General features: G+C 36.9%; 2 protein-coding genes across 3 annotated transcripts in view; both read left to right on the forward strand.

Moving 5' to 3' along the window:
* LOC129744346 (uncharacterized) overlaps nt 1-20,003 on the forward strand; it is a 45,812-nt gene that overhangs the window by 691 nt on the left and 25,118 nt on the right. For both annotated transcript variants that reach the window (XM_055736823.1, XM_055736824.1), the window contains exon 2: nt 11,544-12,301. In XM_055736823.1, coding sequence (XP_055592798.1) covers nt 12,128-12,301 — 174 coding nt within the window. In that variant the 5' untranslated portion in view covers nt 11,544-12,127. The remainder of the gene's footprint in view (nt 1-11,543; nt 12,302-20,003) is intronic.
* On the forward strand, nt 1,985-3,107 carry LOC129742231 (uncharacterized). The gene is made up of 2 exons (XM_055734103.1): nt 1,985-2,430; nt 2,540-3,107. Exons 1-2 carry the CDS (start codon nt 1,985-1,987, stop codon nt 3,105-3,107), a joined length of 1,014 nt encoding a protein of 337 aa, XP_055590078.1.

Genomic DNA, 20,003 nt, shown 5'->3' on the forward strand with positions numbered 1-20,003 from the left:
TCATAACCCGGCCCCCTCCTTCCAGAATTGTTGACATGATATCCTGATCCAAAGGATTCAACATATCTACATTATGAAATCCCGAATCACAAGATAACAAAATGGTATAGCTGTACGGTGGTAAATGAATGGCTTTTTTTAAAATGTGACTCGAGATTATATAAACTATTCATTTGTCACTTTCGAAACCAAAGCAAAAAGGAGAATCAAAACAATGTTCTATCATGACCGTGATCTATTGATCAGAAAAAACGTGAATAAATAAATGTCGTCTCAATCCGCAACAATAATCTTGGTTCGAAAATCTTGAGAAACGAGAAACCTACATTTTGCACATTTTTTTCAAAGAAATTACAAGTAGGCAAAAAGATTTTCTGTTTAGAGGGACCGCCATTAAGTTTCCAAATCTGTATGCTATTGAGATTGTTTTAATTGACAAAAGTGGGGTGCTTTTCAAAAGTTCATAAGCATAAACAGTATTTCTATACGAGAAACGTCTCTGACGCTGAATTCCGGTGGTTTTCCTCTCTGGAAATATGCATCCAACGTTGCAAAAGTAGTTGAGCAGTTTCCAGCAGAACTTCGAGAACAGGCCTCCGTTTTGGAACTTGATCGTTCGTCTCCAATCAAAGCACTCGGCTTATTTTGGAAGCTTACCTCCGATGAGCTTTTGTTAGAAGTTCCTGAATGGCCAGACGTCCCTTCGACCAAGCGAAATATCCTGTCGCATATCTGCAGCTTGTTCGATCCGCTTGGGTTAGTTGGTCCGGTGATTGTTCGTGCGAAAATGCTGATCCAGCTTCTTTGGGATATGCAGTTAAGCTGGGATGATCTGGTTTCCACAAGTTTTTCCGACCAGTGGATGGAGATATCATCGCAGCTCCCGATTTTGCCGCAGCTTTCGATTCCTCGCTTCGTGTTGACGGAGAAGCTAGCCACTTTAGAGCTTCATGGGTTTGCTGACGCTTCGCTGCCTTTATATGGTGCCTGCATCTACCTTCGTTCGATATCCGCATCGGGTAATGTCACTGTCCGCCTGATGACAGCAAAATCCAGGGTTGCTCCAACAGAGAAGCGTAGACCTACATTCGCACTTCTGGGGTTGTGTGCTAGTCTTTGTTTGGCCATTCTACAGAATCAACTGCTGGATAGCTTTCAACTCCAATGTCCCTGGTTTCTGTGGTCGGATTCTACAATCACACTGCACTGGATTTCGCGCGATCCATCTAATTGAAATTCCTTCGTCGCCAATCGGGTTTCGCAGATTCAGCAGCTAACTAAGACCGCTACGTGGCTGCATGTGCCTACTGGAGACAATCCGGCTGACCACATTTCGCGTGGTTTGACTCCGGAATCCATCGTTGGCAATAAACTGTCGGGTCCAGGACTCACGAGTGCATGAGTGCACGAAGTGGACGAAGCAGCCAATTCGGACCATTCTACCACAGGTCCAAATTGGCTGCTTCGTCCACTTCGTGCACTCACCAAGAGTCCTGGACCCGATAAACGTTGGGCTATTTTTATAGCTACTACCGCCTACTTCGAATCATCGCCCTTTGCAAGCGTTTCATGAATAACTGTAAGTTATTGCTTCATGCATGCACCGTAGGATTTCTGGTACCTTCCAAGATTCGTTCGGAAGAGCTGTCGCTTCTGCAATGCGTTCAGCTCGAGAAGTTCGCTGAAGATCACAAACGTTTACGGCAAGGCTCGACCGTTTTGCAGAAGTCTCCGTTGCCGAAACTTCGCCCGTTCATGGACCAAAAGGAACAGTTGATTCGTGTGGGATGTCTCCTGAAAAACGCTCCAAATTCATTCGATCGATAGTATCCGTTTTTCATCCCGAAGAAGCATTTCATCACGAATCTAATCTTCCTCGCGCCCTGCTGCCTATTGGCAGCAGTTTGTCGTCGTTACTGGCCAATAGATGGTCCAAATAAGGCCTGTAATACAGTCCACCAATGCATCGTCTGTGTCCGCAGTTATGGCACATCTTCCTGCTGTACGCGTTACACCATCGCTTCCTTTCTCCAGTACCTTAGTCGATTTCATGGGCCCAGTGTACTTGAAACCTCCTCGCAAACAGGGCCCAATTAAATCGTATATTTGCGTCTTCGTTTGCATGGTTACCGAAGCCGCACATCTCAAACTGGTAATGAGCCTCACATCCGACGCTTTCATCGCAGCGCTGAAACGGTTCTGCTCATGGAGACGACGTCTACCAGAAATCTACTGCGACAACGCCACGAATTTCGTCGGCGCCAAGAACCAGCTGGAAGAACTTCGTGTTCTCCTCCTGTCGCAACGGCATCAGTCCGAGATCGCCAGAACAACAGCCCGAATGGGAATCGCTTTCCATTTCATTCCTCCACGCTCACCCACTTTTGAAGGGTTGTGGGAAGCTTGCGTCAAAAACATCACCTACATCGCGTGACTCTTGATGTCCTTCACACGCAAGAGGAAATGACCACTAAGGTCACACAAATAGAAGCGTGCCTCAACTCCCGGCCGCTAATTCTCCGCTCCGATGATCCCACAGACCTCGAGGCCCTAACTGCAGGCCATTTCCTTATCGGTGGTCCAATCCTAGCTCTTCCCGAACCAAACCTTACCTCGTTACCCTCCAATCACCTGTCCCGCTGACCAAACAACAGCGTGTTCCCCAAACGCTTTGGGATCGACGGTACGTCGAATACTTGCCCACTCTACAGCGTCTTCAAAAATGGCCCGGTAAACACTCGAATCTAGCCGTCGGTGACATGGTTCTGGTCGGAGACAACAACTCGCCTTCTTTGAAATGGCCCATCGCTCGAGTCCTGAAGACGACTGCTTGTGGCAGGATTGCAGACGTGCTGTGTGACGGAAACCAAATCCGCCGTTGCTCAATCCGCAAAATGTGCCCACTCCAACATTGCGAAGCCTCCGAATCTTCCACTGTCACGGAATCCGAGCGTGAGCCTTCCACTCCGAGCTGCACTACACAACCATCACCCACAATTGATCTTCAGGCAACATCCACACTTTCGGCCGCTGCTCAACTTTTGGCTCCGAACAGCGACGACAACGACGAGTTGTCATCCTGGTCTTCATCGCAGTACGCATCGTGAACATCGAAATCGACAGCCGTTCCTTCAGACGAGGTGCTGTTGAAATGAACTCAATAGAGTTTTAGTTTTTGAAATGCATTTTTCTCGGTGTTGGATTAAAAAAAAATCAATATTTTTCTTCAATAATTTTTCCAAAACTCTCTCACGAACCACATTTGTGTAGGAATTGTAACTTCAGAGCTAAAAATTTTCATATAAAATTTGACTTAATGAAGAGATTTGTAACAGTGATTTATGTTTTCACTGATAAGGCCGATAAATTTCAGTACAAACATAAATTACGGTGATTGATCTCTTCATAAAATTAAAAAACTTTGACCAAAAAGAAATAAAAAAAAACACGACATCGTAGCATCGGTGGTAGTTTACTATAAGACTATCGACCGTACCGTTTCGCAACCAAACCTCGGCTGTAACGAACGTGATGACAACAAACTGAGAAGACTATACATCGATAGATGCGTTTCTGAGTTAAGGGGAGCTTATCTGAGCGATCACATTCCAAGTAACACAGATTAAGCCAACTAGCATTAGGAAGTTTTATAATGGTTTAATTATGGCATTTTTTGTGCAGCTCGTTTTATGATGGTTTTATTATGGTCATCCAGAATGCTTACATTTTTTTTCGACCGTATGATTTCAGATGGTTTTGAAAACGCTAATAAAACTTTTATTAAACATACTGTTTTAGTTATTTTGAAAGAGTTATGAATGCTTTGTTTAAACTATAATAAAACACAAACTTAGAAGTTTGCTCCAAGCTTTCTTTTGCATGTTCTATAATAGCACTCAGTGCATGATTATTAAACCGCCATAAAACTTAGTGACAGTTCTCGATCAAGATGTCAAAACAGTACACGCTCAGGTTAGATAGCACATATTTGTATTGGAACTCCCATTTTTACAAATTTTTGGTAAGTTATGCGTGTTGGTTTTGAGTTAAAATTAAAAAAATACATCTTTGAAAACTTTAAATCACCGAAAGTGGTATGAATATCTTCACAATATGAGTATTGAGTGAAAGGGCCCAAATAGTAGGAAAAAAATGTTGCTTGACGTCATCATTAATTCATGATGGCGGCTTCCGTTTTTATTTTCAAAGCTGAAAATTACTGAAAATATCGTGAAACCTTCACAATATGGTTATTAGGTGAAAGTGATTAATGAGTAGAAGTCAAATTTCGTTGCCCGTCGCCATCTTAAATCCAAGATGGCGGCTACCACTCAACTTGAAAATACTGTAAATAACTGAAAATCGCATAAAACCCATATTATAGGGGTATAAGTTGAAAGAGATCAACCGGTAGAAGTTGAATTTTGCTATCTGACGCCATCTTGAAATCCAAGATGGCGGCTTCCGCTAAACTTTAAAATGTAGTAAATGGCTTAAAATGACATGAAACCCAAATTGGTATTGGGTGAAAGGGCTTAACGAGTAGAAGTCGAATATTGCTATCTTACGCCATCTTGAAATCCAAGATGGCAGCTTTCTATAAACTTTAAAAATGCTCTAAATCATTGAATATCGCATGAAACCTCCAAAATATGGGTGTTTGTCAATTGGGATAAGCTATAAAAAGTTTATTTTTGCATTCTGGCGCTATCTTGAAATCCAAGATGGTGGCTTCAGCTGAACTTAAAAATACTGTAAATGAATGAAAATAGCATGAAACTCCCAAATATATTGTATTGGGTGCTAAGGCTAAATGATGGAAGTCAAATATCTCTTTTCGCGTTTCTCTGAAAATCTGTAAGTGACTGAAAATCCCACAAAAACCACCACAATACAGACCCCGTTCGTTTTTGGCAACATTAGATTTTGGCAACATCGAATTTGGCACATGTGCCTAAATCAGACGGTAACAGAAACAACATAACCTTATAGTTTTCGCTAGAATAAGACCAATACAATTTAGACATAATAGCATGATAGGAATAACAGAATGACATAAATGGCAAAAATATCAAAAACTATAAACAAAACAAGAAAAGTTCTAAATGCATTAGAAACATAATGAAAAAATAATAAAAGTGATTTAAAATGATCTAAACTGTCTTAAAATAGTAGTTTTAATGTAGTATTACGTGAAAAAAAGTTGTGTTCAAGCGATTTTCATTGACTAACAGCATTTTAAATTCAGTGGAAGCTGCCATCTTGGATTCCAAGATGGCGTCGGAAAGAAAAAAAAATCGACATTTTCTAGCTTAGCCTTTTCATTCAATACCCGTATAGTGCTGGTTTAATGCGACTTTTTGTAAGCATTAAGCATTAAAAGTTGAGCGGATGCCACCACCTTGGATTTCAAGATGGCGTCAGACAACGAAATTTGACTTCAACTCATGATTTATTCCACGGGTCATTCAAAACCAATCCCTTTTCATTCAAAAAGTCTGTCCTCATTTACTGTACTAATGATTAACAACTCAGAAATGAGGAACTCAACCTTAGCGTGTAATTGGTTGGCTTGCGAGTGAAACGTCAAATCGTAGCTTTTTTTGGGGTCATCATTAAACCATAATAAAACTATGAATTGACTCACGCCATGTTGGTTGCAAAATCGAAGGGCACAAAATGACGCCATGTTGATGGATTCACAATGCAAGCATTGGAAAATATTTTTTCAGGCCTTTTTCCATCAATTCAATCATGATTGACCATCAGATTTGACGAGGCGCATTTATTTTAAGATACTATTTCATATACATTTTACCTAAAATCTTGACTGGCAGTAGAAAAGACGCTCAATATATGGTTAAAACATTGTGTTTTAGCAATTAATTTAACCAGATCATATCTGAATAATGCAATCATCATTCATCAACCATTATGGTTGCTGGAAAAAATAAAAAAAAACTCCGAGAACTGACAGAACCAAAAGAAAAACAAAAATTTCTAACATGTTTAATAATAGCTTTTTAAAAGCTTTGGTGACCAACATTGATGACCAACAATGATATGTCTTGATGACGTTTCAAGGGTAGGGCCAAATAGCCTGATTTTGGCTTTATTAGAGTCCAGGTGATGTTATAGAATGCGCTTTAGCTTTTTATGAAGATTAATGCGATAGTCCAAACGATATTTTGCTGACCATAATAAAGCTAAAATTGTTACTTGGGTTTTAATCCATTGCCTTCAGCAAGTTCTTCGATTGCTTTCCGGCATGCGATTACCAGTTTTGATCTAGAACTGGAAGCACTAAGTGATTTGATAGCTGCTTGGCTATCTGAACACAAATAGATTGTTCTGAACATAATTTTCTTTTGAAGTGCAATTTGCACTCCATACATAATAGCATATAGCTCAGCCTGAAAGACTGTACAATATTTACCTAGAGGTTGAGCATGTTCTATGTTCAACTCGTGACAGTAAATTCCTGCACCTGCACGGCCGTTTGATAATGAACCGTCAGTATAGAATACAATATGAGAGGACATTTGGTCCTCTACGAAACCTGATAACCATTCTTGAGGAGAAGGAAATTTGACTTTGAACCCCATATAGGGAAAACTACTCGAGAGTGTTAAATCGTTTGGCGCTAAATTAAACTTGTTTGATCTAACTAATTCAGGCCACACATTTGTATGACTCGATGATCTTTCGATATTTCCTGACAGCCAGAGACCAACTGCCTGTAGACGAAAAGCACATGAGAAGGCTTCCTGTTTTAGGAACAAGTGTAGAGGTTTGATAGAAAACAGAGCCTCTAGTGCTGCAGTAGGAGTTGTAGTGAACGATCCGGACATCCCTAAGAGACACATTCTTTGAAGGTGATTTAGTTTTGTCCGAACTGTTGCAACTTCTCCTTTCTGCCACCACACTAGACACCCATAGGCCAGAATTGGTCTTACTATTGTAGAGTAAATCCAGTGAATATGTTTGGGTTTGAGTCCCCAGTTTTTCCCGATTGCACGTCGGCATTGCCCGAAGGCCATGCATGCTTTTTTGATTCTGAATTCGATGTGATCTGACCAGTTTTATTTGGAGTCAAGAATGACACCCAAATATTTAACTTGATCAGACACGGTGATTTCGGAACCATAAAACAGCAGAGGGCGCACCCCGTGGGTGATACGTTTTTTAGTAAATAATACAATATTAGTTTTTAGAGGATTAACTGACAGTTCTACATGAGAACACCATCGTTCAACAGAGCGCAGAGCTTGTTGCATTATATCAAATAATGTGCTTATGCACAAACCTCTTACTAGCAGAAGATAATCATCTGCGAATCCATAGGTTGGTATTCCACGGTCATTGAGTTTTCTCAACAAGCCGTCTGTAACTAGGTTCCACAAAAGAGGTGATTTTGATATCTTTTTTCAGTCTTTTGCCAAATTTCCGATAGAATCTGTGGGCTTAATATGTTTACTCATATACGATGTAGTAAGGGCCAAAAAAGTTTTGTGCAATGAAAGATTCAACGGAGGTTTTAGGGGGGGGATTAAAATTAATCTTTATGTGATATCTCAGTCAGGCAAACAATTCTACACTATACACTTGCGATTGTTTGTTCCACCAACGATCGTCAATACGCACATTGCCTAATCGTGAGTTCCAAAACCTTCCTTCAAATTTCAGATTGAGAATGTTGAATAGCATCGTCGACTGTTGAGCTCTCCCGTCACACAAATAATTTCTTACAGGAATCGGAAATTAGTAGTGCTATCCGCAGCGTAGCTGAATATCGCAAGATGAAATCTTGTAGTGCGCATCTTCTTCCAATCTCGATCTCCGACAGTAGTCGTCGCCCAAAAAAGCCTGTCAGCAGTTGAATGCAAGTTCCCGCATGTTTACCGCAGTGTAGCACCACACCACTAGAGTAATCCTCTCGGTGTTTAGCTGTATCCAGACTATGCGACCAATCCTGTTTTCGGATTCCATGAGTCCCCCTTTCCCCCGTCGGGAATTAACTCACGCTATTAACCGCAGCGTAGCTCGTGACTCGTTATACCACCGGAAGTAGCCCTCTCAGATCCAGATCCCTCCTTCCCGGCCTCGCTCTTCATTACCACCTTGGCTAGTTTCTGCGCTGACTGGCTCTTCAGTCCACAAAGTGGCACACTTGCAAGTTCCTGAGAGTATCCCTCTTGATTTAACTCTTTTTCCACTTCCAGACTTGGCTAGGCCCATAGCTCGTTGGAATGAAACATTCAACGCAGGTTTTGGTGGTGGCATAGGATCAATCTTTATTCGATAACTTAGTAAGGTCCTACACTCTACATTTGTGGAAAATTTATGTTTCAGTCTTGTCAATACTTTGGCTATCCGGAACAGTGAAATACTGGTCACCCAGATGATCATATAATTTACGAGCTATTGGCTTCCTCTGCTTGCAAAGTTGTTCCAGCACAAATCCGGCCTTGGCAAATCCTGAATATTCCATCTTAAAACCAGGAATAATCCAGGCTTGATTTCAAAATTTTTAATCTGAAATTCGCGCCATACATGGGCAAATTTGGTCAAAAGCTTGGAACCACCTTAATATATTTGAATTTAAACTTTTTCTTATTAAGTCATATGATAACCAGCCAACTTTAGCCTTTTGATTTAATGAAGATTGTATTGTCCATAGTTGGCTGACGAATGCTTCAAAGTACACACAATCACAAAAAAAATCAATTGGAGGTCTTTGTAATGAGGTATTTAACACTCCAAATGAAAAGAACATGTAAAACTTTATTCTCCAACCTCTTCTTTTTATCTGTAGTTTTTTTTTGTTTCTATTTTCTCAAGGATTTTAAAAATCTGTAGTTTATTGGTTGCATCATTCCACTTAATTGTTTTCCTTAGATGCAGTTGATCCAAAATTATTATTGAAAATGGAAACTGGACAAACATTTTTTAATCACCAAATTGAATCATCCTCTTTGTGGCTTCGGATCTCAGAATCCCTGACCGTACCTAATGCCAAAACGAGAAGCATCTAGAGCGCAACAAATATCTGGGGGACCGAGAAAATAACTAAATTATTCCTCCTAATATCCGCGCGATGCGCTCTAAGAGCCACACAATCCGGCACACCAGAGAGCTCTTCCGTTTTGCTATGGCACACATTGTTGAGGGGGCGTTTTGGTCTCTGTGAAAAGAAGATAACACTAAACATCCGGTTTGTTGCCAAAAGCATAAAGCCTCCGGTTAACGACAGCAAATTCCTCAGACGAGACTAGTAGGTACCTCTAGTAGGATGTGGTAATCGTAACAACTAGACACAGCAAGCGAAAAAGCGAAGCGATAGAGAAACGGTTGACAGTGGAAATAGGGAAGGGGTAAAACTGTTGGCCCGGAAGAATCTGGGTCATGGCTGAAACTTGCAAAAATATGCATTGTGCACAGCTTCTTTTGCAGCCAATCGTGAAGAAATCCGGTGATTATGAGCGTGTGGGAGTTGGCTCCAGTCGTAATAGTCCCAAATTTCCACAAATGACGTTTGTATTGAGAGTCTGTTTCTAATATATGTTGACATAAACTGACTTCCGCATGTTTAAAAAAATGTACTTTGGTGGATTAACACTTCAAAGCCTATGGTCAAAAACAGTCGATCCTCCCAACTCAAACAGCTGTAGCTTTATACTTCCTGAGTCAAATTTCCCCTGATACTTTTGATCAGTTTCAGATAGTGATGAAATTTAATTTGATCATTTATCCACATTTATCTACCGTTCATTTCAGGATAATTTTAAGCTAAATACGAAATGAAATGTAGAGGACATTGTTTTTGAAAAAATAAAAATAAGTGAGTAAGGTTATAAGACTGAAAAATGTACTTCGTTTTTTTTCGCTGCAAACATATTATGAATGCTTTCGACATACTGTACCTTTTTTATTCACTAAGTTTTCTGAGTCAGCAGATCTTGGGCCTTCCAAAAGTCTAAAATGCGTCGGGCCTTTAAGTGGGTATAAATCATTAATTTTTTATGACCATATTCAATTGCTTTTATATTTCATACAACATTCGTTAATAAATCACTCAACAATAACAATTTTATTGATGTAAGTGTGGCTTCAGAACTGTTTCTCAGAAAAAATATTATTTTTATGGTGTTCCGTCTCACGTCATAACCTGATGAAGAATATTCCTCCAATTTACTCTCCATGACAACCATTCGTAAGCTTGTCGGCCATCCCACATCGCCAGATCACGCTCCACTTGGTCTAAACACCTCGCTCGTTGTGTTCCTGCTCCTCTTGTTCCTACCGGATTGGCCCTATGCTGCTTCGAGCGATCGCGCGAAGTCTGCTGCGTCTTAAGGTTTCTTCAGTCGTGCGATATTTATCCGGACCGTGCGTCGGTTTCACATATTGTTCACTTCGAAGAGTCACAGCAGTCACAGCGAAACACTTCATAGTAAGGGCCAAAGATCTAGCCCGATAGTTCAGCCATGTTTCCGTGAAGGCAATGACGTCGTAGCAGAAACATGGAGTAGCGAGAAGGTAGTCGGACAGGAAGGAATTTGAAACACAGTCATTCTGGAATTGAAGGGACATGAAATCGAAAGATTTCGATGCGGATCTCTGTGTGCGATGTACGCTGGAAAGGGGAACATCATCAGGCGAAGGAGATGCATGACAGGGTGAAATATTAAAAGCGGGAGGATATTTGCCATGGTTTGTTTATCGGCAGTCTTCCTCTGACTCACCTGACCCATACACGGCACGACTTGGAAAAGGAACGAGCGGTCGTTAGCGGTGAGGAAAAAGAGCTTCCAGATTGCTTTGAGAGGTGAGTTCAGTCGTCCACAAGAAATGTTTAAGATTGGTTCAGTATTCAAAGCATCATCAGCAGCTGGCAGTAGCATAGAGTTGACATCCGTGGCGAAATGTATATAATAACGGGTGAAATAAGGCTGAGTCGAGGCGTTTCATGCGGGTCTGCAAGGCTACGGTTTCTATAGTTGGTGATATTAACTTACCTTTGTTTCGGATTTTTTCAAAATTAGTCTTTGGAATATAAAAACAAAAGGTTGTTGATTGATCCTAGAAAGTATCCTACTAACAATCCTTCCTTCATTCCTAATTGACTACTAGGACGTGGCCGGCGCCGTTATTGATAATTTTCAAAGTGAGAGCATGAGTTTTGTACATTGTGAATGAACTGTTAATCCCAAGCACCATTCTTTTGGCCCTTGTACAAAACTGATGGCCTCGATCTTATTGGTCGTTTGGATAGGAAATGCAGACAACTACTGAAACGTGGGTTATGTGGGTGGAGTTGATGAGTCAGTTGTCATGGACATACTTCAGAGATTTAAAAAAAATCGATTCATTCGAAATAAACAAACATTTGAGAAAGAATTTACTGGAAACTGTGATTAGAGATAAATTTAAATATTTTTTCACTTGAGAATGCTTTTGTCTGAACCTTTATTTCATTACAGAAAAATTCCACATTAAACTCATTTCACTTAACTTATTTTTCTTTTTGGTTATCTTTCCAGGACAACAACATGAACGAAATGCACCCTTGTTAAAAGTTAAAAGCACAGAAATAAACCAACCCCACGGAAATGTGCCCGACAGCGTCTTCGCATTTTTCCCGCCGGTCACGATTCATCACCATCATCAGCCGACGAATCGTGCCCAACGACCGAACAAAAAGTCTTCACCGATAAAAGTGAAAACATTTTCGGGAACAGAGCTTTGAGGGCAAATAAGCGTACCTACTATTTAGAACAGGGACAGATACCCTGAACATAGTGCCCAGTTCAACCGAAATCAACAGATCCCACCAGAATAAGATAAAATATACCAGGGGAACGCCTCCACACCTTCATCAACCCAGGAAGGTTCCGAGAAAAAAAAAGAAATCCATTCAACCATCATTTGCCATCCCATCATCGCGTACTGAGAGCGGAATCGCATTAACACGTGGTGTCCATTCAGCAGAATTCCTGGAAACGGGGCACACACTCCTAACCCCCTTTGAGGTATTTCAGGACCTTCAACGAATCCGGCAGGGGTGCGCAAAATTTCCCTTAAAAGCTAGACAGCAGCGTCAGAAACGGTTTTCCTCGTTGGGTTTATGTACGGCACTGGGAGCCCCCCATCGAAACTAACGGGGGGCTCCACCATGTCCATGTCCACGCGGTCCAAGCGGGCCAAAAAGGCCACCTGGGGTGCCCGGGAAAGGGCCGGCATGAGCTTCCTGATTGTGATAGCCTTCTTCGCCATCTTTGGACTGATTATACTGACCGAGGTTAGTAATACCTACACATAGCAAACCTACTTACCCACCTTGTATTTATTGTTCTCCAACTGCGATGCGGTGCAGTGAATTTGGGGTCAAGTTGACATTTCATGCCCAAAATGGCAGTGCTTGGAATGAGAACTTACCAATAGACATATAATTGATCTTTAATTATAAAAAATCTGTTTATTGATCATGGTAAAGCCTTATTTATTTTTGAAAATTTTATATAAAAATGTGATATTTAATGTCCCTGTAGTAAACAATGAGATTTTTAAATAAAGTTTTAAGTTATGTACATTATAACCTTTGCTTGACCCATAGGCACCCCCATCAAACGAATTTCGACCAGTGTTTCGAAAATTAAAATAATTTATGACATTTTCAACCGATTCTAGAGAACAAAACTGTTTCATGCTAAGCGGATCGTAATGCATATATATTACTGTAAAACACTTTGTAATGTGTTGATCTCAGTTTCTACATGTGTAAAAAATTCAAATCAATATCTTCAATATTAATAGAGATATACCTATATAAAAAACAAACATTTTTCATTTAAACGCAAGTTTTGAAACTTCAGACTTGGATCCAAATCTCACTCCTGTGTGATAACGCATATTTTTTCGCATGTTTTTCTACATTAATTTGCATCTGTTGTGTTTCCAAGTGTTTCAAATTATAATAATTGATCCATTGCTCGAGTTTTCAATACTTTATCTTTTTATAGGATTTGTTGCATACTGTACTTTTTATGTTTAGCGAGATATTGCATGACCACTGTTCATGCAATACTTCGCGGGGCACAATCAGTGGTGTCAATTGAATTCATTGTTTATCAATACCAAAAGACACTTGTTGAACAGCTAATAACTTTTCTGTCTGAAAAGATACAAAGTTATGACATTTGACTAAGTTGTTCAGCAGTAAATTTCCTTTGAAGATTTTATAAATTGGCACAAAAACCATTAGCAGGCTCGGTTCTTCAGATGAAACAAAAATTATGTTGATTTTTCAGTACAAAATGTTCAATTTTCCCATACAAACATAAAAGTTCAAATTTACTCATGTAAACGTTACCTAAAAATTCTGCAAAAAATAATGGATCAGTTTTGGACCAAAACGAAGCTTTTTAGACCCCAGGGTTCGATAAATTCAAAAATGACCCCAAATCGACTCAGTCTAATGCCACAGTCTATTAGTGACATTGTATCAGTTTTGAGTATAAGTGATTGCTAAAGCCTCCACGCTTTCTGTATCACTGTGTACGTAAATGAATGCTTGCTCTTCATGGCGCTCATTGAGTAGTCAACCTTGATGGGGTTCAGTCGTGTGTTGCAGGTTGAGTGATTCCTTGTGAATGTCCAGTTTGCATAGGCAGTGAACTGTAGACTATCTTATAGGCTGTTTGGAAACATATGTCACAAAGAAAACAAACATATTATAGATTTCTTAGTTCTGAATCATTAAATGATGGTGAAAGAATTTTGAACGCAGTAAATCCAAAATGACCTTTCAAAAAGAAGTGTCGATTTTTTTTATAAGAGAGAAGTATTTCCAAATAATCATAAATTCAATATATTTTTTTTTAAATTTGAAATAAGTACATATAATCTTAATAATAATAGTCAAACACTTTTTTTAAAGTCAACATCAAAATCAAAATAGGATAAATGAAGAAAACAATGTCAAAGAATACACATAGTTTGGTCTGAGAACCTCCAAAGTAACGCAAGCGAAAATTTAGAAGTAATAATTGAGCGATATTATGTGTGTATCCCACTTACTCTAATGCAAAACCAGCAAAAATATTGAAATTTATTAAAAATATGCGAATTTGGTCGTTTTAATAAATTGGTCGAATTTCGTCAATTATGTCAAGTGATTAAAAACTGGCAATTATGACAAGTTTAACAAAGCTTGCTTAAATGATAATTGTTACACAATGGAGAAATTTTATATAAGTTGGAAAAATGATAAAATTTACAAAATTGTCAAATGGACAAAATTTGTAAATTCAAAAAATTGACAAAGTTCATAAAATTGACACAATTAACAACAAGATTGAAAAAAATGACAAGATTGACAGTCATTGGTACAACATTTAACATGTTGACACTAATCGACATAAATATCAAAACTGGCAAATTTAACAAAATTCAGTGAAATTGCCGAAACGACGAAATCAAGAAAAAAAAAAGATAAATCTTAACATATTGAGAAAAACTGACCAAATTGACAAAATAGGTCAAATTGACAAAACAGAAAGAATTATCAAATATAACAAAATTGGTCAAATCGACAAATTTACAAAATTCACAAAAATGGCAAAATTTACCAAACTGTCATTAATAACAAAGTTTACCAAATTGAAGCTGAATATATTGACATAATGGCAAAATAAACAAATTGGTTGAACATTTACTAAATTGACAAAATTGACAAAATTAACAAAAATGACCAAATTGACCATTGACAAAATCGAAAGAACACGCATAGTTGGCCGAATTGACAGGATTGGAATATTTGATTTGAAAGGCCGAATTGACAAATGTTACTAAATTCAAAAAATTTACAAAATCGACAAAATGAACATAATTAACATAATTGATACAATTCAAAAAATAAACGAATTTGAAAAAAAAATGATAAAATTGATCTCTATCTCTTCCATGTTGTAAATTTATTATTAATTTGAACAATATGCCGATATTGAAAATATTTTCAATTTTGTCAGTATTGTCATTTCTGTCAATTTCGTCAATTGATCAGTTTTGTCAAAATTTTCATTTTTGTATTTTTTGTCAATTTTGTCATTTATTTCATTTTTCTAAATTTTGTCAAATTTGTCTATTTTGCAAATTTTTCTAATTTTTCCCATGATTGATCCCCCCCCATCTTCGGGATTGTACCCCTTAATAAATCTTATTTGCAATTTGGATACTGGTTGGTTGGTTTGGTCAATTTTGTCATTTTGTCGAAGGCGCCCCCTTCGTTTTCACCTGCGAAAGTTGAACAAAAACAGCGAGCCCATCGTGCCAAAGACGTCATGAAAACTATGACGTCATATTTTTGATCATCTTGATTAGTGATTGCTGGATATTGCTTGCAAGTAAAATGGGCACGTTTTTTGAGGTGATCATTTTATGATATTTACTATGAAAATAATTAAAAATATTTTGATTTTATTTCCTTCTATATATTGAAGAGAACAAAATCCATTTTTTTAAGATAAATGAAAATTTTAGATGTGTAGGAGAGTTTCAAAATAAACATTGAGAAAAAGGGTACCAAAATGCACACTAATACACACAAAAACACAGCCATCGTCAGAACTCGTATATCTAATAGGATAAGTAGAACCATAAATCATAATCTCCTAAATCAACCGATAACTATACCTTTCTGTGAGAAAGGCGAAACAGGTTATTTTTTGCATTAAGAGTTGACCAAAAACTAAAAGTTGGGCACTGAGTTACTAAAGAAAGTCTCATTTTCCCAAATTTTCCCTAAATTCATTCATAAGCTCATACAGAATGAACCAAAAAACCGTGGTATCAAATGAGAAAGCATTAGAAAGGGTACAAAAACATTTAAATATGTCTAAAACTAACTGTTGAATAAAATAATGGACACCGCTTAATTTCTGATGATGAATAAAGTCCTAATTGCCTCAATTTTTCCTAAATACTTGCAATATTTAAAAAAATGTCTTGCTACATTCGAGAATGCATCAGAAAGTGTGCAGAAACACCTGAACCATGTGAAAAAAATTAATTGTTACACAGAATATTGTACACAACAAACATTTAGTTGACGAAAAAAATCTGGATCGCCCCCCCTAAATTTTAACGATCTTTTGATGAATTCATTATTGCCATTGGCTTAAACATGATGAGGCTCTTCTTGACGATTCAACAGTAACATTCAAACCAATTTCGTTTATTACAAGGACTTTTTTTAACATTTCATTAATTTAGGAGAAATGAGGTCGATTAAGGCTCTTCTCGTCAACTAAGCGCTGAATAGTACTCATCACATAATATATCAGGAAGTTTAGCGGTGTACTAGGTTCTATTTAACAATTAGTTTGATGCATGATTCAATCAGTTTTGTGCGATTTCTGACGTATTCTCAATCGTTACAAAGTTGTTTTTCAAAATATATGGCATAACTGTAGGGAAAATTAGGGCGATTGGGATTGCTCTCATTAACTGAGTTCTAAACGATGCTTATCATTAGATTGAACAGTAAGTTCAACACCTACATATTTTGATTTTTTATAAACTATGCTGATGCTTTCTCATTTGGATATTTTAAATTGTATTGCATGAATACATGAATGAATTTGCGAAAATGAGACTTTTCTCGTAAACTGAATATTAAGCGGTGTTGATCATTCAATTAAGCTTTAAGTTCAAAATCTAATTCATTTTTGTGCATTTTCTGATGCTTTTTCATTTGTTACAATGATTTTTTGGTTTTTATCGCCTTATTATAGTGTAAGTTGGGGTGATTGAGACTCTTCTCGTCAACTTAACGCTAAGTGGTGTACATCATTCGATTCAGCAATGAATTTTACACCTGTTTCAATCATTTTCGTGCAATTTTTTTTTTGTACTGTCATATGTTATAATGGTTATTCTCGAAAGTTGAGGATTAAGCGGTGTACATCACTCGATTCAGCGACAAATTTTACACTGAAACACTTGGTTTTTGCATTAGTTATGTGTATTGCTCGATTGTCACAATAAAATTTATCCTTAAATTTAAAAAATCTAGGAAAAATTGGAGATATTTATCCATTTCTTCTCATTCTAGTGCAAAAAATTACACAATTAGCTAGAGGATGAATAAATCCACCAAAAATGATCATTCATGATTAAAAATTGTTGGATTACACTTTGCAGGACTGCATTTCTTTGAAAAATTTCTTAAGTATAGGGGGGGGGAAAAGCTAAGCAGAGCCACTTGTCGTAGGTAAAACAAAAATTGGAGTACTCCAATCAATTTGGGCCGACATATGTATGGTTTATTTGACTTTTAAGATGCAAGATAGATTGCTACAATCGGATTTATACCTTCCCAAGCAACACAGATTAAGCCAACTAGCATTAGGAAGTTTTATAATGGTTTAATTATGCTCTTTTTTATGCAGCTCGTTTTATGACGGTTTAATTAAGGACATGCAAAATGCTTATAATTTTGTTTCGACGATATGTTTTCAGATAGTTTTGAAAACGCTGATAAAACTTTTATTGAACATACTGTTTTAGTTATTTTGAAAGAGTAATGAATGCTCCGTTTAAACTATAAAAAAAACACAAACTTAGAAGTTTGCTCCAAGCTTTCTTTTGCATGTTTTATAACATCACTCAGTGTATGATTATTAATCTGCCATAAAACTAAGTGACAGTTCTCGATCAAGATATCAAAACAAGACACGCTCAGGTTAGATAGCACATATTTGAATTGGAACTACCATTTTTACACATTTATGATAAGTTATGTGTGTTGGTTTTGAGTTAAAATTAAAAAATATATAAAAATCTTTGATAATTTGAAATCACCGGAAGTGGTATGAATATCTTTACAATATGAGTATTGAGTGAAAGGAAAAATTTGTTTAAAATCGCATAATACCCCAAAAATATTGGTACCTTTTTTTTATCAAAAATCCCCACTGTGCAATGTGTCTTATTTGTGTTCACTGTTCAGAATAATTAACGGAATAATTGTGTCCATAAAGAAAAAAAAATTGAAACAGAATTCAAATAAAACTTTTATCGTAACATTTTAAATAACCGATTTCCGTTCCGATATGATTTGTTACCGATAACTTCAAAAACTTTTAGTATAAATTTCAAAATTATGGAAAACGAACCATGAAACAGCGAAAAAAAGCTCACATACAATTGGAAACATGCAAAGTGAGTCTTCGACAAGGTTCAATATGGTTCGGAAGTTTGTTTTTAGAAATTTTGAAAGTTGGATAATCTCTTATAGAGATTTTCGTTTGATGGGGGATGGAAAAGATAAAAAAAAACAGTTTTCTTATTTGAAGATAAAAAAAAATAATAATCAATTTTTCGTGATAGAATGAATAAGCACTTGAATAACTTATAAAAAAAAACTAACAAAACTTACACGGCCTAACATGGTTCAAATTTTTTACAATAATGAATATAAAGCTTCCAAAATTTCGAAAAGTCAGACGACTCAGATTGATTTATATTTTTGTGTAACCGAGCAAGGCCGGGTAAAACCAGCTAGTATATCTATAAAAATAAAATTCTCTCTAGTTTTTATTCCGCCGACCACGCAACTTAAAATAGGAATCATAAAAACTAAGGTGAATTAAATCATTCAACATAAATCACTTTTGTAACTTTCAAGTTCATTAATGAGAAAATAATGTTCACTTATGGGAATTGGGCAAAATAACCCAGGTAACACCGATAGTTTTATTTGACTCCTCAAGCCCCTTATAAAACCAAAACTTGATCTAGCAGCCTGCTATAAAATTTTAAATGTTACTTGGGAAGTCACATCAAACCTACATATTAATGCTGTTTGCCACTTTCAAGTTCATAAATGAGTACATAAAGTTCACTCAAGGAAATTGGGCAGCTGATTCTCTTTGTCAGCCAATATGTAACTTTTAAAATCTTCATTGAAGTAAATACCGTCAAAGGGGGAATCACGCAACAGCGGAGTTGGATGCAACATTCATATAACACCACACTGAATCAATTTTAAATTTAATGTATTGTAATAAAGTTATCTTTTGATGATTACAAATTGATGATGACATGATTTCTCACACATTAAACAAGCATTTAAAAGTTTTTTATTTTCATATAAAATTGGAAAAATCGATTAATAAATATACAAATTTTAACATTTTCTAATGCCGTGAAAAACTTTACCCAGAATGACGGATTGGATGCATAATAATACCTACAAACTTTTAACTGGTTTCTTCATGTTGTTGGTGTGAAAATATTTATCGAACAATCACTCAATTTTTTTAAATAAATATTTTTTAAATTCAGTTAGGTGGGGTAAAATGCATTTGGTTGCAAATCAAAGAAATACCTTGTAAATCTTGTTTCCATGTGCTGGAATATGAATGTTTTACATCACGCGTTTGAAAACATTTAAATTTCATCCATCCAAACATTTATTTTTACGATTTCAGCTTGTAGAATTTTTCGTAGTATTATTAAACCGCTAAATGCGTGAAACATCCTTAATTTCAGGAAAAATGTGAAAATTAATTTTAAAGACCAAAAACTTCAGAATGGGGGTAGGCTTAATAGCGGCACGTTATCCAAACATACGGGAAAATTGTGCCTGCAATTTTTGTTTTTTATGTGTAATGGTCTTTAAGGCATCGCAAATATATTAAAAACTATGAATTTGTAAACGTGTTCATGAGATTTTTCATTTAAATCAAAGTTTATTGTAACCTACCCCATTTTCTAAGGAGGGTGAAAATCGCATGTTTTTAGAAAATTAAAAATAACTAAAGAAACCAATTTTTTTTTCTAACTACACCAATTTGATGTCCCATCATCCTTAAAACTTTTGATGCATAAGGGCTAGGATAAGTTTTATAGAAGCCATTTAAGTTGAAAAGTGTTGCATGTTGCCCCAGTTGACGGTATGTAACTTTTGGTTGCTTTGGGAGATTCAACAAAAAAAACAC

Source organism: Uranotaenia lowii, chromosome 2 (genome assembly GCF_029784155.1).
Source record: "Uranotaenia lowii strain MFRU-FL chromosome 2, ASM2978415v1, whole genome shotgun sequence".
In the NCBI taxonomy this organism is placed as follows: domain Eukaryota; kingdom Metazoa; phylum Arthropoda; class Insecta; order Diptera; family Culicidae; genus Uranotaenia; species Uranotaenia lowii.